Below are 27,923 nucleotides of genomic sequence, written 5' to 3'. Positions count from 1 at the left end.
GTTTCGCCCACCTGACAGTTCTTTAGCATCTGCCCAAATCTCACCACACCACACGACAAAATGTCCGAGGCAATAAAAATAAAAATAAAAAATCGAGACCCCCACCTCGTTATTACTATTATTTACACACTACGTGTCATTTCTTGTCGCTGTGCATTACGGTTCATGCGATCTAATGCACTGTGATGTAACATTTTGACCCGCACTTGCTAACGAGACCCTTGTACGAAACACGTGTAAGCACTGACGCATCTGCTCGAAAATACCAGGAATAGATGTCACGTATATACTGTAGACTGGTATGCCCGAAGACATCTCCTGCAGACATTAGTTATGAAGGCACCAAGTGATCCATCTCCAGACTTTCCCAAAGCACGTCTTGGTCCTCCTTGATCACATGCGCCGTGTCTCAGCACATTCCACAGCACGATTCATAGCGACCTAACGGAAACCACGCGCGATCGTTACTTATAATCTATTATCCAGATCCCGTACATGTTCTCGTGCGCAACAATTCACATCAATCTCATTCACAGTGTGTCCGCGCTGTGGCGCTGGCAAGCACCTTTCCATACAGTCAAGTTCCTATCCGTGACGGCGTTTCCGTACATGGATTTCTGGTGACATTTCCAAAATAGGAGGTGACCTGATAGACGCCAACGAACGCTAGGAATTGTCGCGACGAGTATTTAGTACTGAGAGACGGGGAGAGATGAAACGTTGTGCTGTTTCTTCATCTTCTTCTTCTTCTTCGCGCCTTTGTCGCCCAGCCAAGGTGCGAGTCTGGGTGTCATGATTTTTCCGCCCCTGTCAAAGAGGGCTTAACAAGATTTAGGTTTGTGCGGTTTTCTGAGAACGCGAAGAAGTTCGTTGAACAGAGGATCGCTTCTAAATATGGTACGGGTAAGGACTTCGTATACTGTTCGCGTACAAGCGGGAAGAAAGTTGGCTTTCCGTAACCGACGTCTGGAAGTATGTAGGCTACATCATCGTACTTGGGAAGTCCTCGCAGCGTTATCGCTTCTAAGGTCCTTATTAGGCTTCTGCGAAGAATGTTGTTACTCCAAAGCTGACCTTATACCTCGTCCAACGCTTTATACCATACGCGCTCATTGACTAGAGTTGAGGACGACATTTCTCTCTTTGTCCTCGTATAGGAGAGGACAGGGAAGCATAGGTAGGACACCTTGTATTGTTTCACCTAGGAAGCGAATCACCTATTGTATTGTATTGTTTCACCTAGAATCAAACTCCAGACACCAGAGTGTGATTCCAGCTGGAGCGCTTCCTATAGGTGAAACAATACAAGGTGTCCTACCTATGCTTCCCTTTCCTCTCATGGCAAAAGGGCAAGGGTGCAGGCCAGCTGATACATGGTGAGAAATTGGAACCCGAGAAAGGGACAGATGAGGCACGACAGGACACGTTCTCGAACACAGCAAACCCTTTCAGGGGTTTGCTAAACAAAGCAAACCCCTGAAAGGGTTTGCCGTGTTTTGCTGTGCTGCGGGGTTTGGTGTGCTGTGTTCAGGGGTGTGCAGAGTTTGCTGTGTTCGAGAACGTGTCGTGTCGTCCCTCATCTGTCCCTTTCTCGGGTTCCAATTTTTCCCCTTTCCTCTCCTTCACTATACATACGAGGACAAAGAGAGAAATGTCGTCCTCAACTCTAGTCAATGAGCGCGTATGGTATAAAGCGTTGGACGAGGTATAAGGTATAAGGACAGCTCCTCCAAAGTTGTCTCGCACAATATGACGCTCTGAATGGCTGACGTATTTCCCAATTCCCTCCTAGCGCCGCGAAGCAGCTGTGGTTATATGCGGTGTGTGGTCAGGTGAAGACAGGACAGCACGATGTAGTGGGAGATGGAGTATATATCGTCAGGGAGTAGTTAGACGTTGCAGCTATACCGCCAACTAGCACGTGATCTGTATACATTCGATCGCATCACTGATAGACGAAACGCCGCATGGTCGCATTGCTGTCGTTTGCCCTTCTTGATGCGAGTGCAGCTGGTTGCGCGCAACATGTCGCACAGCAATTATCCCGCGCGATTATTTTCCCTGCCAAAGCCATTACCAAGGTTTTCATTAATGCACACCACTACAGAAAAAAAGAAAAAAAAAGAAGAAGGAAAAGAAATCAACGAAATAAATGCTTATTTTCAGCTCCTCAAGAGTACACCTCTCGACTTGGCCACCCAAGCCGTACCTATCGCACGGAGCCTAATCTCGACAAGCTCTAATTGCATCCAAAGGTGCTCACTATACTGAAAGTAGCCTCGAGCCTCTATACCAGCGCGCTCTCAAGACGCCTAAAAAACAGTACATGGGTCGTAATCTAACCTGGAAGGCAATAAAGCCCACTCTGAAAGCTTATATCCAAAACGCGTGTAAGACGAAGCCAGACACCAGAAATCGTATATGTATGCAGACAACAGCCAAAAGCAGACGACACTGAAACCACAAACGGAACAGCAAACCAAAACGAAAGAAACCAGTAACTTCGTACCATTTTCTGTCACCTCCAATCAGACGTCGCCTAGTGGCGCCCCCTATCTCCCATCCTTCGCACAGTCCTGCTGTCCTTCTGCTTGCTTTGCCCTCCCTTGCCAAAAGCAATTACCCACAAACTGCACTTGCGCTGTTGTTGTTGTTGTCCTTCCTAGCCCGCCGTGATTGTGTCGCCTGCGCGGTTATTTCTTGTTCTTTTTGCCCTGTCGTCTGCTCAGATATTTTCTTGCGCGTAAGATGAGAGTTCCATTAAGGAGCAGATAGCCGCTAGAGGGTGGCAGTAAGAGTACCGATGTTTATTTCGGTTCCGTCTTGCGGTTCCCGGAACATTTCGTGTATATGGATGTGACGCCCTCTCATTTATGTTTGCTGGCAACATTGAGAGGAGACACCGGTTGCTACACAGTATCGCAATAGTTGTCATCAATCGATGATGGCGGAGGCGGGAAGGGTGTGAGAATTTAGATCGAGCGCGTCCGTCCTTCTTGCCACCGGTAATTGCACAGTAAGCGTGGATTCCGGGCAGAACAATGGAGGTGAAAATCGTCCCCCTCAAAGACGCGAAACTCGGTTGCGAACGTTCTCGCAATGTAGGTTCCGGGGAAAAGTCAACATCTGGATTGCGAGCCACTTCAGTGAGGCAGAAGGCATGTGGAGTTGTAGGGCCTTCTTGCATCACCATTCCTTGCGGTCTAATGACAGGGAACGACTGCTGGAAAGCGGGCCTCTTGAAGAGCTGTCATTCAAAGTGTTTGTTCGCGTCCATGCCGTTGAGATCGCGGGAAAGTTTGCAGGTGACTCACTGAACAATACCGGACATGCGAGTCAACTGTGTGTCTGTGTGGTGTTATTAAATAAATGTTTGTTCTGTAGGCCTGTGCCTCGGAGAAGTGTACGTGCTGTGGACCTATACGAGACCTATACGGTCTATGCGAGACACGAGACGGTCTGGAGACGCACCTGTGCAGCTAGTTTCAAGAGGACGACCACTCAGAGTCTGCCACGTACAGCTGTCGTTTGTTACGCTAGCCCTTTTTTCAGTTACAGGTCTACAGCTGTCTTCTGTCTGAGCTTGTCGAAGCTTGTCACTTACAGGACATAGGAAAAATCACCTCGTGGCCAAAGAGTAATCATAGAGACACAGTCGCAAAAATGGCTAAGTGGAAGCAAGTGTTGGGAGTTCTAGGGGGGGGGGGATATGTTTAATGCAAAGTAAGAAAGAGAAGGGGAAGGTTAGCCACGATGTGGGCTTGCTATTCCCTAAAGCTTCCAAGCAAACAAAAGAAGATACAAAGGGGAGTTCTAAGCTTTCGTAGACAAAAGTGATTACTAGAGCGCGGATAAATATGCACTAAAAACTCCCGAAGTATGCATGCAACCATGTACTGCAAATATTCGAAATATGCAATAAAAATGCTCCATATACGCAATGTTTTTCATTGTTCTTGGTACGAATGTACCGCACCGAATGCCTGTTTAAAAAAAAAAAAAGAGGTGAGCTATTTTATCAGGGCTCACCCAGTAAAATGAACTGCCTTCGTTCTGCAGCACTCAACAGAGAATATACCTGCGCCATTATAAATCACGGAGCTGAAGGTTTGTCGTTCGTGGTTGACAAAATGGCGTAAACGCAGGCTAGCCGATGGACGAAACCCATGACGAAGCAAGCCTGAGCAATGGGTAACTCGAAAGCCACGAACACACACAACGAAGCTCGAACGAATGTTTACCGCTCCCCCCACATTGTTACCGTCCTCGGCTTTGCTACAATTTTCGCGCACTTCGCCGCTATCCTACCGACGTTTAATGCCATTCCATGTACAGTCAACCCTCGATTTATGAACACCCTCGGTTCCCCGAAAAATCGTTCATAAATCGAGGGATTCATAAATCGAAAATTCCGTTAAGTGAGTACTATCGAGCAAATGGAACAGTATTTCCGAGTTGATATTGTGTTTATAATGAAATATATTGTGTAATTTTGCTTTGGACCATGCCTTCTGCTGTATCAGTCTCACAAAACACAGATGTTAGCGCATTCACACTCTGTTTATTATGCAATACTAAATAGTTTACTTTTGCTTTGGACCATGTCTTCCGCTGTGTCAATTGAGTTCAGGAACACTTCTCCAAAAACCCGTTTGTTGTTCGGATATCGAGGGGTTAAGAACCGAGGGTGCAATACCTCGAAAACGTTTTGTCTGTTCAGGCGTCATTCATAAGACCACGAATAGTCCCTTTGAAGGTTTTTGTTGGCCTCAGAACGATCTGTTCATAAATTGAGGGCGAAAGCGCTGGGCAACTCCTAGTTGGTTCCCAGAAATTCCATTCATTATTCGAATATCGAGGTTCATAAAACGAGGGAAATATGCATGTAAAAAGTTTGGTTCCTCGTGCTAGTGTGCATAAAACGAGGGAATTCATAAATCGAAGGTTCATAAATCGAGGGTTGACTGTATATTATTCGCACAATTTACAAGAACACAATTTCACCAACTTCCTCAACTCCAGAACCTTTCTTCTATACTCCCCTTCCACCACACAAATCTCGACACTTCCTTCAGCCAATTACGTTCCCATGTGTAACACATGTCGTCTGCCTCGATTAATCTCAGCGGGCGTGGGGGCGGGTCTTCATCCATCCATTTCGAGCATCTCGGATGTCACTTTGTTTTGGGGGGGAAGCAGATGATGATGAGTGGATGACGGTCTGTTGTAGCGACGGAGGCGGACACTCCTGTCCTGTCTTGCGGGGGCAAGACGCGGTGTCGGTTTCCAAAAGCGGCCGCCGTCCGTTCCTGCAGGGCAGGCGCAGCAGCGACCGCGAACGAGCTCGTGCCCTTGGAGACGTGCATCCGCGTAACATGTGAAAAGATGAGCTTTGAACGGATACCGCCACATGTGTGCGTGTGTCTTGAGCTTGCAATATGTCTGGGGCTCGTTAGAGATCGATGACAGCGTGTGTGGAGTTGGGGTTCGGTTTATACGACGGCCAAGTGAAGGATGGCTGAGGATGAGTAATCCTTTTTCAGGAAAATTGGGAAAAGACGAAGAAATGTCGAAAGGATGGTGATCTTCAACCTCAAGCCGTGGTTGAGCTCTCTAATACTTTGATTCCCTTTATTCCCTTACTTTTTTGAGGGAATAGCGAGTCTCTTGCATCACTGACCTTTCCCTTTTTTTACTTAACCATTCAACATATCCCACACCCTCCATCAATTCTCTCCTATCTATATATCGACTATAATGCCGAATAATACACGGCCACTATAGCTCTCAGATTTTCTAGACGGATGATGGCGCGAAACGCACCTAGCTATGAAAGATGGAAGTCACTGAAAAGGTTAGCCAGCTGTAGGACTCGAACCCACATCTTCTGGATTACCGGTCCTGGGCTCTACCAATTGAGCTAAGATAACACACCTCCCCAGCGACTTCCAAGGGCGCGTCATCTGAAGGGACAGATGGGACTATGTCGTTCGAGCCTCAGAACATCAGTTCTCTCACGCACCTAGCTGTTTCTCGACGTCTCCTGCCCTTCTCTCTCCAACCCGTCCAAGTGTCCGCTCGTGGCCGTAGTTGGTTCGCGGTGCTAACGCGGAATCAAAGTATAAGGGCCGACTATCACTCTTTAAAGAGAGGTAGGTGGTGATGGAACAGAACTTCACCACACAGCACGCTGTCAGCACAACCACCATACCGAACGACACCGTTCTGGCCCTTGGTTGGTTTAAAAACGGGAGGCGTACGGCTTTTTGTGACACTTATGCAGTTACGATAATTGTAAAAAAAAAGGCGTATACGCCCAGCGCATTGGTTGCGCCTTCTTTTTTTAATTCTGTGTTAGCGCCGCGAAGCAACTATGGCTATGAGCGGCGTGCAGAAGTGGACATATGAAGAGACACGACAGCAGGAGCGGGGGACATGGGAGATTACTATGCGTCCTGGGCCGATTTCGGGGGAACTGTGCCGACATTCGCTCTGGAAAGTCTTCTGAAAATCCAGGGAAAAACCTCGGACAGCACAGCTGCGGTGACGGGATTAGAACCCGTGTCACCTCCCAGTCTCGGCGTGGAAAGCGATCATCCTACACTCTTAAAAATGAACTTCACCGCATAGCACGCTCCTAGCCAACCATGATCTCGAATGATAGCGTTATCTGCCCCGATTTGTTGAAAACGGGGGGCGTACGCCTTTTCTGTGACAATTATGAACAGCATAAGTGTCACAGAAATGGCGTACGCCCCCCGTTTTCAACAAATCAGGGCAGATAACGATATCATTCGAGATCATGGTTGGCTAGGAGCGTGCTATGCGGTGAAGTCCATTTTTAAGAGTGTAACCACTATATGCCACGGGAGCTAGTGGGTCTCAACGCAGCAGCACACACACACACACAAAAAAAAAAGAATAAATGAATCTAAAATTATACGCTGGCATTCGTCCATCATAGTTCATCTGAGACGCACACCACATTGCGACATTCCAATTAAGAAAGGAAGCGTCTCCCAGTGAGACCTCGATGCCAAACCGATATGACGCCGTGACGGCAGACAACTTCCACCGTCGTCGTTCCACCGGCGACTCCTTATCAGTACCGCGTAACGGACGTGATTCCCATTCCCATTCGAAGAAACGAAACAAGGACCCGCATTCTTCTCCTTTGGGACGTCCCACGCCGCGACAGATCGGATCATCCGATTGGGGTTAGCCCTCTTCTTACAGCTGACATTGGTCCAATAGCGGAGGAGGAGCTCGCGTCCCTCGGGGGCATCAGATTGGATGGGTTCATATCGCATCTGGTATCGCAATGAGGATGCTTGTGAGAAAGAGACGTAGAAAGCTTGGCTTGCTACTTGGAAAGGAGCTTTCTGAATGCCATACTTCGTTATTATTATTTTTTAAGCTTCTTCGACGTTATCGTTGAGGCTCGTGGTCGAGGTAAATTGCGAGCAAAAACTGTTACCACGCCCAATTTTTGGATGGGACATTTTGAAGAGACTCAGTTTAAAAAAAAAAATCCCATCAATATATATCGCGAGTATGATGTCGACGGCAAAAAGCGTAGCCAATGTTAGTTAAAATTTGTTTGTTTGTTTGTTTGTAAGAAAAAATTTTAAAATTTAGTTCGACATACAGCAACGAGCAGCTTACAGTTCACAATTACAATGCCTTTTGCAGTACCACATTGTCGAATAATTTGATATACAGTGTGTAATTTTATTATTTACATATTTGTTAGCAAAACGCTATGAGAGCAGCATATAGATCCCCTTTTTGCAGTTCAGTTACGACCTGGCGGGCATGAAGTACAAGATGAATAATTGGCTAAAATTAATTAATTAGCTATTTAATTAGGGAATTTCCTGCGAAAGCGAGAAGCAGAATGGGAGACAATCCTCATTTAAATTCATTGCATTTTTTAAAAAATCTTGAAACGAGCACATGCGTTCAATAATCTTATGCAACTGTACCGAAACCAAAACTGCGCGCCTTAGGAGCGCATGACGTGGCATCTGAGTGACACATCTGACGTGCGCATGACGTCACATCTGACGAGCAGAGCAGCACCTACACCCATATAACCTCCATCGCTCCAAATCGCGTGCCCCCCTCACGTGGAATGAGTGGAGTCCAGACTTGTACGTAACGCGTTGCAAGTAATTGCGATACTTGTAATCAATTACTTTTTGAGTAATTTTTCGAGCAATCAATTACATTTTTGAACCAGTAATTTTTCAAGTAATTCGATTACAATTTTGAGTAATCAATTACTTTTGAAGTAGAATCTGACTTAAAATAACAATGGTCTGTGACAGATTTCCTGTGTCTTTGTTGGGCTATTCTACTGTAGTAAGCGGAAAAGATTTTATTTATTTATTTATGTATGTGTCTACTAACAGCCTAAAGCCTTATACCAGCAGTACACAAACCTTACAAGATATTATTGCTATTTCTCACTTCCGAGTCTTTCGCGCTATTTCAGCTGTCCCAGACACTTGGGAGTTGGAGTTTTTCTTTTTTTTTCGAAGCTGACAGAGGCAGAAATTTTTGCATGAATCGAAAGTAACGGCAGGAGTAACGCGTTACTTTTATACTCGTTACTCAATTACATTTTGAGTCGAGTAATTTGTAACGGTAATCAATTACTTTTCCTAGAAGAGTACCGGTAACGGTAATCACTTACCTTTTTGAAGTAACGGGCACAAGTCTGGCGCAGTCCTCCCTGCGCCGCTGATGCGCGCGGTTCCGGTTTCGGCTCATCTGCGTAGAAAAATTCGGATATCGATATTTCAAAGCACGTGCTGGTTTCAGGATTTCTTTAAAAAAATATAAATGCTTTCAACAAGGATTGTCCCTCACTCTGGTATCCAACTTTTTCACTAAAGCCCTAATTAAAGAGTTAACTAATTTAAGGTAATTAGTCATAATGTATAGGGCAGGGTGCCGAAGTGGCGGCCTGCGTGGGCCCCGTTGGCACATGACAACAGCGAAGGCGACAAAAGTAACAAAAGACAATCAGGGAACGTCCAACTCTCAACTTTTAACCATAATCCAGCTTTGACCACGATAAAAGGTTGAAAGTTGGACGTTCCCTGTCTCTCCCTGTTGCTTTCGTAGTCTCCGCTGACGACTCTCTGAACCTGTCCTTGCGTATGATCTTTACTTGATTGATATCAGTAGTACATTCCTAGCAAAATTTGTGAGCAAACCCTACATGACGTCTTTGTAATATTGGTGCATTCAATGCCACCGGAAACGGACTGGTTCAGTCGCTGGCTTGCTGATCTCCCGAGTGAATTGAAGCAAAGATTCTTCGAGTGCACGGGACTTGAAACGGATCTCTTGGCTCGCCGGTTTTCGCAGTTGTTGAGAACGTTCCCGATGACTAAGAAATGCAACCGATTGACCCGATGCACTGCGACGCACCGATAAGAACAAGTTCGCTCTAGTTGGAGCGGCTTCGTTTTATTCTTACGTTGGACAAAAGTATCTCATGACACGTATAATGTTCTCGAAGACAAACATGTCCCTGTTCGGTATAGCATAGCAGACGTTCTCTGTGATGAACCTGAATAAGTCAAACTTACGCCCAAGTATAACAAACGAACACCACAGCGTTGCACTAGACTTCTATACGCGAGAAACGTCATCATGACGTTGGTAGAGAGACTGAAACCGAAACAAATCGAAAAGGGAGGGCTGGGTTCCACGAATGGGCGCTTATATTCGCTGCCTCCTATCGAAAGAAAAGTAGGACCGAAGGTTGCGTCCCCTACAGGGACCTCCCAAGTAATCCTCCCAAGAACGTGGCTTTCGGGCGCGACCTTGTTCGCCCTAGTTTCGAGTGTATAGTTCAACTCTACCAAATTGGTGGCGCTGTCGAACACTATGCCGCTATACGATGCCCGATCAACTTGGAATTATACCAGGAACGAATCTCCTTCAGGGCTTTATGTGCTGTGGACAACACAATGTTCCACCTATGTGCGCCGACATAATCATTTTCAGCGAAACATCACTCAAATGGAACCACCTGCCCTGCTTTATTACATCCATACGCTATATACGACAGTACGTCTTGGCGCATGAGTAAAATAAAAGGTTGGGGGAGGGGGAAGGGTAGGATGGGCTCGCCGTTGTTGGCCACACAGACGTATAGGCGTCGTCACGACTATAGCAAAAAAAAAAAAAAAGAAACGAAAAACGGAGACGGATGGAGAATGAAGGGTGGAGATGCGTAGAGGGTGCGTGAGTTCGTTGGAAGTGCAAAGGGCTATAGAGGGGTCGTAAGGGATGACCCGTCTCCTGCAGAAAGAGAACAAGTTTTTTTTTTTTTGCTTTAGTGGAACGTTCGGCATAAGAACCACCGTGTTAGAGGATGTCCGCTGGCGTGCCAGAGCTGGAGTGAGGGAGGTGGGCTTCGCGCGCAGAATTGTATTGCTCGGCAGTCTCGCAGGATGTGCTCGATTGTTTCAGGTTATTGGCAGTGGCCGCAGCCAGCGTCACCTCTAGAGCCGATCTTGAATAGTTGAGAGTTGGTGAACGCAGATACAGTGCGTAGCCTATGGAGCATGGTCTATATGTCTCGAGAGAGGTCTTTCATGGGAAGAAGGGGGCCATGATGGTGCATGATGTCCCGTATCCCAGGGTGGTGCAGTTCAACAAGCCGCTGAACGGCCGTTTGCCTGTCGGCGTCGTCCGGAGCTGGTAAACAAGGGCTTTGGCTCACGTGTGCTGAGGACGCCAGCTGATCCGCCAGCTTTCGTTGCCGCCAATACCGACGTGGGAAGGAATCCATTGGAAGGCGATATATCCTCCGGTTAGATGCTTCGCGCTAAAATGTTGTCACATATGGGGTTCATCACGTTGCGTAGGGCGCTTCTCGAGTCTGTCAGTAGGACCTCCCTGGACGAACCCTCGCACCTGGACCGCAGCAGCTGAGTGTAGAAGAGCTAGGAGTTCAGCAGTCCTAGTAGAGGATATCGGGTAACGCGATGTTCTCCCTTGCCCAGCCAGGTTCACTGATGGGATGTAGAACGCGCAAGTAGCACTTCTGCTACGGTCGTCAATAGAGCCATCTGTGCGAATACTAGAGTATGCGAGTGGTAGACATCGCGTATCAGGTCTTCAGCCGCCACTCTCGCAAATCTGGATATATACAAAACTCACCGAAACACCAATACCTCCACCCAAAAATTCCGCCGGGGAAATATTCTATACGCGCAACGAATTCCGAAACAGCCAACATCTCTAGCACACGTTCGCACAAATCTAGCCTCACTTCATGCATAACGTTGACAAGTTTATTCAGTGTGAGCGCCACCCAGTAACAGTGGCTATATAAGTGACGTTCGGGCGTGGCGCCTTCACTTTTTTGCTCGAGTCCCCTCCATTCACTTTGGGAATAAACTATAATCAAATGGAGAACAGGAAGGAGAGAGGGGGATTAGTATTCGTCCTGGGACGACTTCAATAGAAAGTGTGACGTCATCTCATCCTGGCTACAGTCGAGACGCAGCCCACATAAGGGAGGCCAAGAACGGCAAGCCGGTTTTCGTCACCACAACCACCGTGACGTCATCTGCTTGGAAAGTATGTCAGAAAACCCAAGGACGCAACAGCTTGCGGTAGCATTCCAACCCACCACCAACCAGTCTTCAGCATGACTAGAAGGGGGGGGGGATATGTTTATTAAGAAAAAAAAAGAAAGGAAAGGTTAGCCAGGCATGACTAGTTTAACTTCAGTGCCTACCAGCAACACGCGCATGCTGCATCCACTCAGCCATTCCCATGAATTTATTTCGTCTACTGGGTCAAACTTCATTTTATCGTGGTTTATGACATCGGTCATGCTGTTGGTACCCTAATAATACCAATATTGAGGCAACACTAGCAGTCAAGTCCAACAGGAACAACACGTCCACAACTACCGCAGCTGCTTGTGGTTCCTAAAAAAAAAACGAAAGCGAGAAAGGTAATTTGTCCCACGTGCGCGAAAGAAGCTTGTGACAATCAATCCCATCGTCCCCCCAACAATACACCAATCGTCCTCTCACAACTCTGAACCAAAACCACATGAAACCTATCCGCCTTAAAGCAAACTATTCTTTTCGGCGGACGCTAATCCACACCCTAAAACGAGTATCCCCATTCATTCAAAATGCCTGTACCTGTACACATATCTAATCAGAAACCACTTAAAACCCTACACACCGAAACGAACCCCACCGTGCAATGCAAACCTACAGCGTCTAACAGAGACGTGGCCGCCGTTTCAAATACCAAGAACAGATTTCTTGGAACGAATTCAGCAGAAGACGACTTGGCAAAGACAGTTTTCTTCGGTGTTCTTTTGAGGTGGCTAAGTTGTTAGGAGGACAGGGCTTTGGTGGTCTTGGTAGGCAGAAGAGACGGACAATAGCAGCTGCGGCGGCATTCGCTCGTTAGTGATCGCCTGTGACAAAAGAGGACCCGAGGCAGAGAGACTCTGAGGCGTCGGTTGTCAAGCTGGGGATCATTGGTAGGGGTGGGTGCAATTATGGAGGAACCCCCGCGTGGTTCCGATCGCTAAGAAGGGAGCAGGAAGGAAGCTCCTTTGCTACAGGGCACCATTTCTTTTGCTTTTTTTTTTTTGTATGTGTGGGACTTGTAGGTCAGTGCATGTGTCTCAATGGGGTACAGGTGAGACGTATAGACAGCGGGGGAACGCGGGAAAAAAGTTAAACTTATACTCGAAATTTGTCAGAGTTTAGGAGGATACAAGTTTTTCTAAGTTCGCCTGAACGGAAGCTCAGCGATTCCATAGAAATGGACCTTTTCCGAGTAAGCGTATGCGCATGTGCGGTTTACTTGCAGGAGGCTGCCATGTTAGTTTGGGGAAGATGATCGGTTTGATAGGCCGAGTCTTGACGACGCTTTGCGCTCGTAATCACTATACAATGCGCTTTCACTCTTTCCTTACGTGACGTGCCAGTCTGAGAAGCGTCGCCATGTTTATTTGGGGTTAAAATACACAGGGGTGACACAAACCCGCCATTGTTGTAACTACCCTCAAGTGGGTGCTTTTGGCAGAACTGCCATCTTGTCCTGGTCGCACGTCATAGAAAACGTCATTTTGAGGTCATGTGACTTTGTTTACATGTCATTTTGCCGCTTACCGACATATTTTCGCCGTCATAAAGCCAAGAGATGACCGTATTTTGCCAACGTAAACTATGTGGTGCTTCTTCCGCAACATGGTAGCCCATTTCACCTTAGTTTAAGTACATCGCATCGGCTCGGTAAGTCTTAACTCGCGGTCGTCATCACATCTTTGGAAGTTGTCAACAATACGAGGCTTTATGTGTAAAAATGCGCGTTTTATTGCGAGATTATCGGATAAAAATAATTACCGTGATCGAAAAACACCCCAAAACGTCGTCCAGAAACAACAACCGCATTGTTTACAAACGGTTTGGCCGCCGATCGCGGGCGCCGCCATCTTTAAGGTCACGTGTGCCTTGACGTTTGCTGTGACGTGCGACCAGGACATGTCCAGGATGCATTGCGTTCGCCCAGCACGCTTTCGTCTACGGAGCAATACATTGGATGCCACCCCTGTGTTAAAATACGACGTTTGGACATTCCGCCGCTAGGGCCGCCGCGAATACGGATATGGTCCATTCGGCCGCTGGAAGCATTCGACCTGGTTTTGTCAGAATATCTGTTGACCCTGAGCTTTAGAAAGGGAAGCCTGTCAAAACGCCGAAAATCAAAACGCCGAACTCTCAGAAGGTCGAAAGCCAAAAGGCCGGAAATTATGACGGCGAACTATCATAAGGCTGAAAGCCAAAAGGCCGAAAACTCATAAGGCCTAGCAATCAGAAGGCCGAAAATGAAAAAGGCCAAAGAGACTGAAGACCTATAGGGTGAGCACTCCAGTGAATGACCACTGAAGGGGATTGTTCTTGTCATAAGATTATGAGAAAGTAGATTTATTTATAGCAGTATTTATATTATCTTATATTAGAAATCAAATAATTGGAATGCATAGCATTTGGTGCTCGGAATAGACTGACCAGAGAGAAAAAAAAAGCGATAATCTATAACATGTTTACTACAAAAAGATAGTGCCTGGTGTGTGAATGCCAGTGAATGACTTGTATTGCTGACAGTTGCGACGCAACACACAAAAGACGAGACAGACGATGTCGCACACTTTCAACCACTTTTACTATGAATCAAAGAAACAAACGTCAGCAGTATGTACCAACCTGCCCTGTCCTTGTTACAATGACTTGTATCACCCACTGAATGAATTTGTAAAGGAGACGGCATGGCATGGCATGGCAAGTTGGCTTTCTTACATGTTCTTCTGCTAAACCTGCATCGGAGGAAATGGCCCTGAATTCTGGTCATGTTACCCGGCTTCTATGTTCGTGTTACGTCACATACCAGTACCGATCAAGCCTTGTTTCGATCGGATAGCGGTTGCAACGTGACAGTCGACGTAACATATCGTTAACAGAGCCTGGAATCAGAACCGCGCTTTTGGTGACCGTAAGCGTGGAAGCGAGTCGCCTTCACACACAATAGCCGTGGCAGCTTATGTGTATGCAGAAGCAGACGACAGTATATGACAGAATGAAAGGAGGCATCAAATGGGCCTCCTATAGCCTAACTGGCTTGATGCTGCCCACGTTTGAAGACTTTATTAACGACACACAACTCACTCTGCTATATAGGCAGCGCAACATTTACATCCTACCCACATAAACCTTAACGACTCCGTACAACAAACAGCCCCATAATTTGTGTAGACCTATAAAACTAGCAGGCATAACTAAGTTGTCTGAGACACTACACGTAACGACATAATTAAGTGCAAATTAGAAACTGCCTGTGCGGGACGCGGCGGTATATGTCAAACAACGCCATTTCCTTAGAGAAACACCAGGACGCGCAACGTTTTTTTTTTTTTTAGTACTAAAAAGCTTCAAGTGGTAATGCGTAATCTCACCGCATCCCACGCAAGCGATAGGTTCATTACGCAGCTGCAATAAAAAAAAAATGATCAGCCATAATTCACGGGCAACGTCAACGCTGCACGGATGAACCAATGCAGACGATGCGATATAACATAAGCAGGAATTTGCTGTCTTCTGCTACGAATGTCCGCTGTCGTCTGCGATGAATGTCCGCGTGGGATAAAATGCTAAGTCAAGGTTAATTACTACATCCACCGCGGACACTACGGGCCCTTAGGATCAGTGTTCCATCATTGCTTGATTGAGATGATGTCTGCTCGTGCTTTCTTCGTGACCATTTTCGGTGTCGTCCTCGTAAAGTTTCGATTCTATGAAAGTAATTAGAAGCCTCGAACGAAGAGTACTTCATTTGCAATTCCATTAATTGAACTTCGGATACCGAAGGGAGGTAAGTGTTAAAAGAATGTTCATTACGGGGTCCGGCTAATGGATGTACAAAGCCGTTCAAAGGTTGGCAACCTCTAGTTTTCGGAGCGCCTAAGTTGCGGTTGTATAGTTTGAGTAGGATCTACAAGGTGCCTGAATGACTCTAAACAAGAGCTTCTTTTTTTTTCTTTTTTTCTTTTTTTTTTGTCCTGACGAAGACAGTGCCACTGTCGAAACGTCGACACCCTTTTTCTTATTCAACTTTTAGTTTCTGCCCATTAAATGAACTATAGTGTTTCTAACTTCCCTAAAATCTGTTGTCCGCGTCTTTTTCCTTCCACAACTATATATATATATTAGAAAACAAAAGAAAAAGGGGGAAGAGAAAAAGAGTTGTCAGCCAAACAGAGTGTCGGCTTGCTATTCCACAAGTAAATCATTACAAAATAAATGATAAAAATGGAAGAAAGGCGAGAGAAAGAGAAAGAAAAGAGATGTGAGTAATGTGCATGAGGGTGAGATGCGAGGGTGGAGAGAATGACGAATGAGATGACACAAGACTTGGGGTCACAGACTGTGCATGAGACCTGTGTCTGCAAGGGATGCCAGAACTGCGAGGGGTCTATTCACAATCTACGTACGATTCATGTGCACTATATAATCCATGTGAACACGTCGTGGCAGAATGACTTGTTTAAAAAAAAATTAAATGGCTTTTATTAAGGATTGTCTCCCTTTCTTCTGCTTTAGGTAATTACTAATTTTGGGTAATTATGATAGGTATCCAATAGTTACATACTGCCTTCGAGAGGATGTCCTCCTGGCCGTATAATTCAAAGAGAGAGAGAGAGAGAAAAACGGCGTCTATGCTAATCTCATACCTTTTTTCTTTTGTTTTAAATCTGATTCAGCTAAAAAGAGCACCTTTTACGTATACATGATTTATATATAAACGATTACTTTGGAAATTGAATTTTTAAGATATTTACTTTTCATCATGTAAAGTTGTTTATAGAAGAGTCAGCCCCCTTAGACCATACTAAGAGCACGGGAACACATGACCCATAAGGAGATGCGAAGCAAGCAATATAACCTGTTGCTATCGGATCGACAACAGCATGTATGTTCCACGTTCAAGAAACCACGTTCCAACAATAATCAATCGCAGTACTCTAAACTTTCATTTAGAAATAATTGTTCCCGATCCCAAATACTTGTTTGCATCCTCAAGGGCAGCAAAGAATTCCCACAAACCACCGCGCCTCCGCAGTCAACGGGAGAAACGAAAACCATAGCAGAAGAGCACACTTTGCAGACATGGTTTCCGTCTGACACCGACCGATGGTGCATTCGGAATTACGAGTTGGTCTTTTCTCAAAGCCATCAAAAGGAAGATGGTCCTTTGACAGCTTCCCTTCTGAAAGCGACCAACAGAACCCAACAATTTTCCGCTTGTTTGCTGCGGTACGTCTTGAGCAGCATGCTTCGCAGTCTCCCGAAGCTTAAAAGGGGCTGAGACGCGTTCAGCGAATAGCAACAATGGATTATGCGATTGGTTTGCTTGAGTTGCTCACTTGGACGAAAAGACGGAATACGTGGCCAGATGGCGCTTGGGATGCTTCTTGCAGCTGTGGTTGAGACCAGTGTTGTGCCCGCTACTCAATTTAGGCAGCGAAATACCGCTACCCGCTACCCTATTGAAAAGTAGCGCGATACCGCTACCGCTACAAAAAAAAAAAAAAAGTAGCGCAATTACCCTTCCGCTACTTTTTCGCCGATAGCCTATGAATATATGCCATATATACACAAGCCAGATTCACTTCTTTGAGTCTTGCTTACATGATCCGACAGCGAGTTCAGCAGACTTACTACTCTAGCGTCTAATTTATTTTATTTTCTCCCTCAAAAGTAGCGGTAGCGGAGGCGGTTCCGCTACTCAAAATTGTAGCGGAAATTACTTTCCCGCTACAAATAACGAATGTAGCGGAGTTACACTTCCGCTACTGAAAAAAAGTAGCGATTACAGTACTGCCGCAACAAGTAGCGCCGCTACACACAACACTGGTTGAGACCCACCATTATATTCCGGTGAACATGATGCAAATTAACCAAATTAATGCCGGGGCTAAGACAGTCAAGCAGAACACGAAGTGTACAACAACCTATAAAAACATTGTTCTTTTTTTTTTACGTTGGATGCTTTGTGTTGCGTTTGTATACGTATGAGACAAGTGTCCACCTTGGTTAATTCTCATCATAATCGCCAGATAAGAAAACATTGTTGTGTTGAGGAGCCCAAGCGGAGGGTGGGTGGAACCTTCCATGCGTTTGAAAACATATACAGTTCGTTGTTTGCATCCATATAATCATAATATTTGTGTCATACGTACTCTGGAAGTTCCGATGACTGACTGTAGCTCAGAATCGCCGTATTCTGCAATGCATCCGAGACTTACTCTTGTTATGTGTTTGCTCCGTGACCACCTTGAAGGGGGGGGGGGGAACGTTGGGTAGAGACGAGCGGTCTGCCTGCACTGTCTGCCTACCTTGAGCACCGTCTCTTTTCGCTAAGTGAGCAGAAATTCTTTCGTCAGTCGTCTAATCGGTACGTATGAATGAAGTATGGGCGCGTTGCTCTGAGGAACCTCGTTTTCTAAATGTTTAGACTATGTAAATAGTGAAGATAGTCAGAATCTATATTTTTCAGTCGAATTTCGCCTGATCGTCTGTACATATACGAACGGTACATTCTGTACACGTATTCAGCAGTTTGTTCATACTTGTAACGATAGTTTGCACGTGGTGGTGGTGGTGGTGGTGGTGTGGTGGTGGTGAAAGGGCTTGCCGTTGTCGGCCTCACGTATGTGGGCAACGTCACGACTGACGCCCTGGGGAAATGTGCGTCCTGGGCCGACTTCTAGGGGAACTGTGCCGACATAGTTTGCACGTAGTTTGCATTGAATGACGATTGGCCACATCGTCGTCATCCAATGTATGTGTGTGTTGCACGTAGATCATTTACGTTGTTATGGTGTTACTGAAAAGCAATGCGTAATTTGGTCAGTAGCTTGGATAATGCGATAATTATGTTAATAGGATATTCTCACTAGAAGACATCGTATAAAGACAACGAGTGCGTGCCACGTCTGTCGGAATCAGGGTTGCGGAGTTGCCACTCCGGAGTTGGAATGATTCCGGAATGATTCCAGATTTATCAGAGCCCGCAATGGAATTGGATTGGATTGGAATGGAGGAAACTGTCCTAGGAATGGAATGGGAGTATAGGCAGTTTTTCGCAGGAATGGAATGGAATTGGAATGGAATGAAATGGAATTGGAATGGAATGGAATGGAATGGAATGGAATGGAATGGAATTGGAATGGAATGGAATGGAATGGAATTGGAATGGAATTGGAATGGAATGGAATGGAATGGAATGGAATGATCTGGTCTGGGCGCCCCGGTGGCTGCTGGGCTAGCCAGTACGGTTACCGGTCCCTTTTCTTTTATTGACGGAATTAACGGAATGGAATGGGGTTGCCAAGCCCATTCCAGGAGTGGAAATTGGCCATACCGTTTCATTCCGAGGAATTGAAAGGAATGGAATTATTACAAATCTCCATTCCTCGGAATGGTATTGGAATGGAATTGGTGGCCCCATTCCGCGACCCTGGTCGGAATGAAGGAACAACGAGCAGTACAATGCGATGTTTGCTCCCCTGACTTAACCTTGGTCAGGCGTCGATGAAACGGCGTTCAACGAAAAGGCGTTCGCTAATATGGCGTCGATGAAACGGCGTTCGACGAAAAGGCGTCGATGAAATGGCATTCCATGAAACGGCGTTCGATAAAACGGCGTTCGATGAAACGGCTTTCGATAAAACGGCTTTCGATGAAATGGCGTTCGATGAAATGGGCGGACACCCCGAGGCTGCACACACTGCACATGCCCTCCCGACACAGCCCTAGTCGAGCATCAAACACAGGTGCGCTATTACCAAGACCCCACATTCACGAAACGACAGATCGGTGCGTTATCACCCGGACCCTATACATTCACGAAACACAACATCGGCGCATTATCCTCCGGACCGTATACATTCAAAGCAGCGGCAACATTTTACCGGCCACCCGCGTATACAGTATACATCCGGGTAAACCCATCACCACTAAATGTCGCTTCCATATATGCAGAATACCGGCGGCACCTCCGAACCACCAACGAAAACCTCTCAACGCTGTGCATACAAACACACAGAGGGAGAGGAAGAGAGAGAGAGAGAGAGAAAAGAAGAACAAAGCCGTGTACGAAAACGAAAGTAACTCGCGTGCTGCATTAGGCTTAGCTCGTGTATTTTGCTGGGAGCACGGCGAATTACCCGGCTGGTATACAGACTGTAGAGGTTTTAGGCTTCGCAAACTGACATGCTTAAATATTTACGGTGCCTTCGGAAGCGCGTCCTGCGCGATCGATAAAAGGTTTTTTTACTTTGCTTTTTTTTTCTTTTACAATTTTGTTGGCATTCTCGGACGGCTACTTAAACATCGCTCGTGCTCCGAACGCAGGGGGATTAGGAACGAACCATTTTCTTAATTCTCTATCAAAGACGCGAGTTTCAGTTTGAAGAGAGTTTCATCTGATGTTGTGGAACAATAACCTCCATTAGGCGTTGCCGAAAGAAAAGTTGTAGGATTAAAAAAAAAATGAAATGAAGATCAGAAAAACACGATGTTGCTGAGATTCAAACAATTTTTAATAAATAGTTTATTTGGAAAATTCTCTCCACTGAATGCTTGCTCGTCTCGGATGCTCGAACCAAATGTGTATAGAGAAGAAGAAGAAAAAAAAAAATTGTAATCTGTTACGAAAATTAATGGAATGCTCTTTCGTACGAGCTCCGCTTCCTACATTTTGAATAATCTTCAGGAGGAAGTGGTTGAGTATGATTTCAGTTGTCTCGCTAAATCGATCATTAAAGTCTAGACTTTCTTTCCTTGGTTTTTCACATTCTTCAGATCGAAAACCAAGTATATTAGCTCAGGCGAACGAAAACACAAACGCCCAGCTCCCAACGCCCATGTTAAAGTTACTTTCCGTAATCGGAATCACAGAACATCTAATCCTACGGCGTTCGTTTTTTTTTTTTTTGAAATTAATTGTGCTTCGTTGAATGTGTGCTGAGTGTTTATGCTCTTGGCCCGAACAACATACGCTTTAAAAACAGATCGAGAAAAAAAGACCATCATTTCGCATTTTTCGCTAAATTTGTTTCGGACTTCCCATCAGGTCCCGTGTTGACACAAGAGCACATGATGGCTGCACTCGCTGAAGGCAACTGTCGTTCCCACGTGTATTTTCCTCGCCCATTTCTCGCTATACATCATCATGGCGGTGAAAAAGCCAGAAACTGCCCTTCACTCTAGCGCCAAAAATACACTCCTATACACACGCGATTCTCCTCCCAATGTTGACGGAATGCGCAACGCCTCGAAGCCGACCCTAGCTGTTTACACGCCGCCAAAGATCAGGATCGCCGGTTTATGTTTGCGCCGAGATGACGTGACGCGAGTGTGTGGGACCCCATTCGGACTGCCGAATAGAGCTTCTATCTTTTTGCACATAAAAAGACACACACTGCCACGGGATTGCGTTGCTCTTCGCCGTTTTTGAAGGGTATATTGTATATACACAAAAACGCGATTCAAGGAATAGGCGCCGCCATTACTGCTCTAGTGTCCATATAGTGTTTCAACACACTCAATGTGTTCCTCCTTTCAAGTACTATTCACTACGCTCAGGGCGTTTAGTGCTTTGCCTCTCTGTATCCCCTATACTTGAGAACTCATGTCAAAGGTCATGTGAAGGCCTCCTTGTGAATGAACGCCGTTTTTTTCCTGAAAATCCCTCTTACGGATAAACCGCTTTCAACCCTGTGCTTTGGTGTACATTTACTCTGGGGCTATTATTTGGTGCAGGCGTGGGTCGACAGCGTACATGAGACAATGAGATATGTAGGTGATATAGATTGGCGATCCTTACGTATATTTCTGCTCTCTGGTATGCGAAAGTAACGTATAGAAGTAACTCGTTACTTCCAAGTAACGAGAACCTTCGTTTCCTTTTCCTTCCTTTCCTTTAGACAAGTTCTTTTTTTTGGGGGGGGGGGGGAAGGGGGTGTAACTTGTACAGCTCTGGTCAAAAATGAGCTGGATCTTGTCTGGCGTTGTTTATTGTGTTCCCGCTACTACAACTGCAACAACTACCCCAAATTTCTATAGGGTTTATTCACATGACGTCATCCACAGGAGACCGCCACTGTTGCTAGCAGGCAGATGTGCTGTAATTGTCCGCCATATTGTAGGTCCCGTTCAAGCAGTCACCCAGGCCATATCGTACTCACCGTTTGGTGTTTCAACGTTATTGTGCTGTGTGATTTGTAGCATATCCAATTAATTTCCATGTTTTCGACGTTAACAGCCATCTAAAAAGCATACGGCAACAACCGAATGCGGGAACGTAACTTTGAGGGACCTACAGTATGGCGGCGAGGTGACGTCAGTGAATCAATCCTATATACTGGGAAGCAGAGAGCATCGGTTTACTTGAAACACGACGAACAAACTCAAGAGAGACACGAACGGACACGGGCAGCGTTTGTACGTGTACGGTGCTACAACGGATGCTACCGTTGAGTTTTCTACACTCTAAATCTTTTCACACCTTTAAAGGTGTAATAGCGTGCATGGCGCACACCTTTTTAGGTGTAATTTTGGTAACATCATGATGGAGCACAGTTTCGCACAAATTTTCTTCACTCGAGTGTTGTCTGTCCTCCAAAAATTCAGTCTTGCAACATCTCAACATTGTTCAACAGTATTGTAGACACTTGCGCGTGCTCGATTATCGATAGCGATGCATATATGCATATTAGCTCGTACCTACGATATCCAAGACATAATGAAAGCAAGATTTGCACTGACACTTGATCTTTAGTAATGCTTTCCGAATTTTCTAAAATATCATCCTGGAGATGCAATGTGAAGCAACCAGATTGAATGTGCATAGCGCACACCTTTAAAGCTGTGAAAAAGTTTACAGTGTATCCCTAAAATCTCTGATGACGGTATATGGTGCGCGATGTGAGAAGCTATGTTAGCAAAGTTGTCAGCCCTTCCGTGGAGTACTACCGTACTACATAAACAAAAAACAGAACCGAAAGAAATTGGAAATTTCTCCACTCGGTGCCAGGAAGAAAAAGAAGAAGAATGCGATATTGCTTTCCCCTGCGTACCCTCAAAACGCTAATCAACCCTCAAAACAAGAAAAACAACACATATATTCCGGAGCTTCCGGAATACACACGGATGTCTCCTTGAAATCGCACACTAAAGCCAATCTTCCCACAAGACACATATATTCAAACCACCGGAAGCCGACGCAATTCCCATAACGGAAAACCCAAGACTCCACAAGTCTCACACACACGTCAATTCCCTCAGACTCACGAAAGGTCGCCCTCAAAAGCCCCACTCGTACCCCGCATCAAAGACCTCAGAACCTTCTCTGGTCTTCTACCCTGCAATTGCTTCCAGAACTTCAAATACACAAAGTCCGGCCTCGTTACAACAACCAGAACAGGAATCCGGCATGTTTTACGTCTTCCTTCAGCTTTAAAACGCGTACGACCCCTCGGCTAGGTTATCTGAAACGTCTCGATAACGCCAGCGCGTCCGGTTCGCAAAACGCGCTAAAAATGCTTGGCCCTTTGCTGATAGTGGAAGCCATTTCGAACGTGCCTCTATGGTTTCAGAGTGCGTATATAGTAGGTGCACGTAAATTGCGCACGTCTGCAACCGAAAGTGCTCCGACGATTGACAAGCGCAGGAGGCACAGCGAGTGATATACGATCAGCATCGCAACCGTGTCGGTCAGGGTGATTTATGGCTAGATTTAGGGCGTGGGGCAGGGTAGCGATGCCCCAGGCGGCAGAGGACAGGCGATAAAAACAGGTTATATGTGTGATGTATGTCTGTTCATTTCAGAGTCTTACTCTATTTGAGAAATGTGCGATATGAAGCTATAGGTCGAGATGAGGAGTGAATGTTGATTCGAAAGGAGACGCAGCATTAGAGGGGCCACTAATGGGTTGCTGCTCGTCGCGTAAGTGCCGGAAATAGGGACATTTTCTCGTGATAATAATTGGTTGCAAAACAACTATAATCATAAGCGATACGGCAGTGTTCTGTCTGTGGGTTCGTTTTGTCCACCTGAGGGCTCTTTAACATGCGGCAACTCAGCACACGGTATATACAACGTACTTCACAGAAGGCGACACGCCTAAGGGACTTGTACTCTGCCATCACCATTGTGATGGTGCCACCAAAACGTGACTGATGAAAGAATTTAGGAATATGACGCAACATATGTGGCAACAGAAGAATGCTGTACACCGGTGTAGGCGACAGACACGGCAAAATTGCCTTTGGATATGGTGCACGAAAACGAACAGATCAGTATGGCACGCAGCCCATCTTTCCTGAAAGCGGCCATCAGTCTCGACCGTTAAAACTATAATAAAGATGGACCAAAAGCTATAAGACGTCATGAGCATTCACATACACACACTGGCTTGACGTAGCGGAAGAAAACAAAATTTCATAATCAGTTTTGGTTTCTTCTATTACGTTAAGCCAGTGCGAATATCCATGCGAATACTCACTTAAAACTACAGTCAAACTCCTTTACAGCGAAGCTCAGGGGACAGCAAAAAGAATTCGCAGTAAAGGTATTTTCGTTAAAAAGGATGTCCATTATTGGACCTATAGGCTCCAGCGGGACCGAAAAAAAAATTTGTTGTAGTGGTATTTTCGTTAAAAAGGTGTTCGCTATAAAGAAGTTTGACTGTATACGTTCCGAAACAGTCGCCGTGTCCGATGCCAAAGCTGGCAATGTCGATTTGGTGAACGCCGCTAAGCGTTGTCAAATGCATCGAACGCCGTCGGGACCTATATGTAATATTTATACCAGTCTTGGGTAGTAACTAAGTTGCTTTTAAATGTAACTATAACTGGTTACTTTTGGTGGTAACTAGTTACATTTCCAGAGAAGTACCTTTTAACTGTAACTATAGTTACTATTTCTGTGAATGTAACTGCAAAATGTAACTATAGATATCTCGAATAACTGTCGTTCCTGTTTTTTTTTTCTTCTTTACCCCACTTTCTCCCTAACAATGTCTTTTATCTCATCCCTTCCTTTTATCCATAATCGGTATGTGCCCCGTGCCTTGGGCTCCAACCGGGGAATCGTATTTTTCCGTGTGGGATAACCGCATACTAACTTTTAATTTAACTTTAACAATTTTGTCGCACTTCAGTAAATGTAACAATAAACAGTAATGCAAATGTTTTTAACAATCTGTATCACCCTGTCATGGTGATTTTTATAAAAAGTAACTGTAACGTAACTAAGTTAATTTCTCTCAGTAACTGTAACTAAGTTACTCGGCCAAGAAAGTAACTATAACTTGGTCACTGTTTTTGGCAGATAAACTGTAACTGTAACTCAGTTACTTTTTAGAAGTAACTTGCCCAAGACTGATTTACACTCCCATTTCCTCCAAAGTGCATTTTCCACCAGAAGAAAGCTATGAGGAATGATTAGACCCCTCTTCGCCCTTTCTTAATGGCGATGTAGAGTAGGCCTCTGTTCAGAGCCATTAACAAGTGGTAACATTTTCCGATGCGCTTCTTGCCGGCTGACTGCCGAAGTAGCAATTAGCGAGGGCTTAATGGAATTGGCTCCCTTTTGAATGAACAGCCTCAGGGCGACGAGGATTCGATATATGCGTGCGCTCCCGCCTTCGAATAATTACTTTTCAGCGACTTGTCACCTTACTAATCATCGCCTACTGTGTGCGTACTTTTTTTTTTTTTTTTTTCAAAGGGCAGAGTCTCCTTGCACGATATATTTGGAAAGGGGAGATGTAACGAGGGTTGTAGAGCGGCCGTTGAGTTTGTAAAGTGAGCGTTTCAAAATGAGGCGAGAATATTTCATTATGGATATTGATGCGATGTGTGCTGCTCTTAGACAACCTAAGTAATAGAGTGAAATGTTGTATCGTAATTGTGATTGCTACTGATTGCGTTGATTCGTGACGTTTCTTGATGGTGGTAGATTGCGACTGTCTCTGGACGGTATTTTTATTTTGCCGTTGTTGGTTGTTTTTGATGGTGATGGTGATGTGATAAAGAAAAAAAAATGAGGGTGTGCATTTGAGTCACGACGAAGTCGAACTGGCTACCCTAGGACGCTTGCACACAAAATACAAGCAGATTAACGAGTGATGGAGTTCAACATGTAGTTCAGAAGTTCCAACCATTGAAGTGAGTGTAAAATGTCGGAATCGCTGGGGGCACACACAGCACAGATTGAGCAAGTCATAGAATGTCCATAAACCCAGTTGTACGTAGAAAATCTTCAAGTGCCCTCAGCGCCTTGTCGGACGACTGAGGTTCTGACAGTTTCGCGATGACGAAGGCGCAGGAGTCCACACTAGGCGCGCCTCTAAAACCCTTCGAGTACCAACGTATTTCCGACACCTGAGAATGATGTGTTCTACGTCCTCTACAACGCCACAGTCACTGCAGTTCGGAGAGTCACACTTGCCCAGCTTGAAGAGAAGACGTGCGCTGTATACGGCACATTGAGCCGTAGCCTATGTAGTGCAGTCGTCGTTTGGTCGCGTGAAGGAAGGTGTTGCTCGAAAGGCGTAACGCATGAATCGACCCTGTTCAGAAGTGAATCCCGAGCAGATCCTGTTAGCCATGAGGTGCTGTACATCTGTTGCTTAAGCTCGTTCAGCACTGTTTTTGATTCACTGTTAGCGCGGTGAAAGAACTGAGGCCATGAGCGTGTTTCACACTCTAAGGAAAAAAAGGAGTAAAACGGGGAGTAATTGCAGCTTCTACTCCCCTAGTCTGCCATTACTCCCCATTTTACTCCCCTATAACCCGACATTTAGTCCCTAGGACTGCAAATTGTCACTGAACTTAGCGAATGGTCTACTGAATGCAACAGTCTACGTAAATATGTGCCCTTGGTAAATTTGAAGGGCATAAGGCTATATAACTCAGCCAACGTAGCAATTTTCCAGCCACACAGAGTAAGCAAGGGTTAGCGCATCTTTCTTCGCAAATTGTGCCCTATGTATGGCGCAAGATTTTATATCACTCGATATATCACGGTTGACGGTTTGCTTCAAAGTATTTTCATGCGTGCACACGAATTATATGCTTGAGACTCTTACAACAGCGCGTGAAATGCAGTCTCCACTCTGTGACATTCATTTACTCCCGTGCATTTACTCCTGAAAGGGACTATTTTTTGTGGCAATGCCAAAAGGAGTAAGAGTACTCCTTTTTTTTTCTTAGAGTGCAGACGAGGACAGTGAGAGAGAGGGCAGCGGGAAGGTATGGCAGAAGATGGGTTTGCATGCGTCTTGGGCTGACTTCTGGGTGACATGTTCCTCGATTCTAAATAGGATTTTCTAGAGATATAAATGAAACATGACACGGATGCGCATGAGGAGTTTGCGCGTTTACATACGCATACTCGCAGACGATTTCCAGTCAGCCCGATTGATGTCGGTGGTGGATGCTAACCACCTCTGCCTCCCACTGGTTCCCGTGCTGTCCTCTTGGCATTTGTCAACGTTCTTGCGCCTCATGGTAGCCAAAGTTGCTGTGTGCGGCTAACACTCAATACAAAGGTTCATAATACCGCCGTGAAGACGCCCTTCTTGGAACTGCTTCTGGATTCCTTCGAAAAAGATTGAGAAGAAACCCATAACAGCACCCGGATCGAATGCCGCACTTCATGAAAAGATGTTCCCGTCTCCCTTTATTCTATAGGCCGTGTGTATTAAGCCTGATGGCCCTGCATTGAACGTGGCACAGAATCCATACGGTCGGTGTCAGCTGGACTATATTTTAGCTATATACTGTCTTTGGTATATATCGATCAGTCGATCGTAGACTGTTGTTGGGATGAGACGCTGATGTGGTGAGCGGGGTTCGAGAATGAGATGGAGATGGCGGTTAAGAAGCAACATGTGCTTCTATCAATGAGGCGCGGAACGGACCTGTGTTCACAGCATGAACAGATATGATGTAATGGCGCATCATCATACGAGCCAGTGCTGACAATGGCGGGACAACCACCTCCATCTTGTTCTTTTTTCTCCGTAATCTAAGATGTTAAGCGGAAATGGAAAGGAGCTATCACCTGCCGTCGTCGTCGGTGGCTCGATACTTGAATTCAGATAATTACACTGAGATAAAAGCGTCTTATTACACCAATTAACATTAATCAGATGGAAGCAAAAACTCCCAGGTCATGAGTCGACGATATCTCGGACATAGTCTGTTCTTCTACTAAACTCCATCAATAGAGGTGACATTCCGCACCACAAAGCTTAATGTACTTGAATGACACTCAATGATGCATATCCAACA

General features: G+C 45.6%; 1 protein-coding gene across 1 annotated transcript in view; it reads right to left on the bottom strand.

Moving 5' to 3' along the window:
* The window catches only part of LOC135387711 (uncharacterized), a 275,760-nt gene that overhangs the window by 145,147 nt on the left and 102,690 nt on the right, over positions 1 to 27,923 (bottom strand). The window contains exon 5 of the mRNA XM_064616809.1: positions 8,699 to 8,775. Coding sequence (XP_064472879.1) covers positions 8,699 to 8,775 — 77 coding nt within the window. The remainder of the gene's footprint in view (positions 1 to 8,698; positions 8,776 to 27,923) is intronic.

This window comes from Ornithodoros turicata, chromosome 3, assembly GCF_037126465.1.
Source record: "Ornithodoros turicata isolate Travis chromosome 3, ASM3712646v1, whole genome shotgun sequence".
Classification (NCBI taxonomy): domain Eukaryota; kingdom Metazoa; phylum Arthropoda; class Arachnida; order Ixodida; family Argasidae; genus Ornithodoros; species Ornithodoros turicata.
The sequence above is the reverse complement of the archived record's forward strand: the minus strand, read 5'-3'. Positions and strand labels throughout refer to the sequence as shown.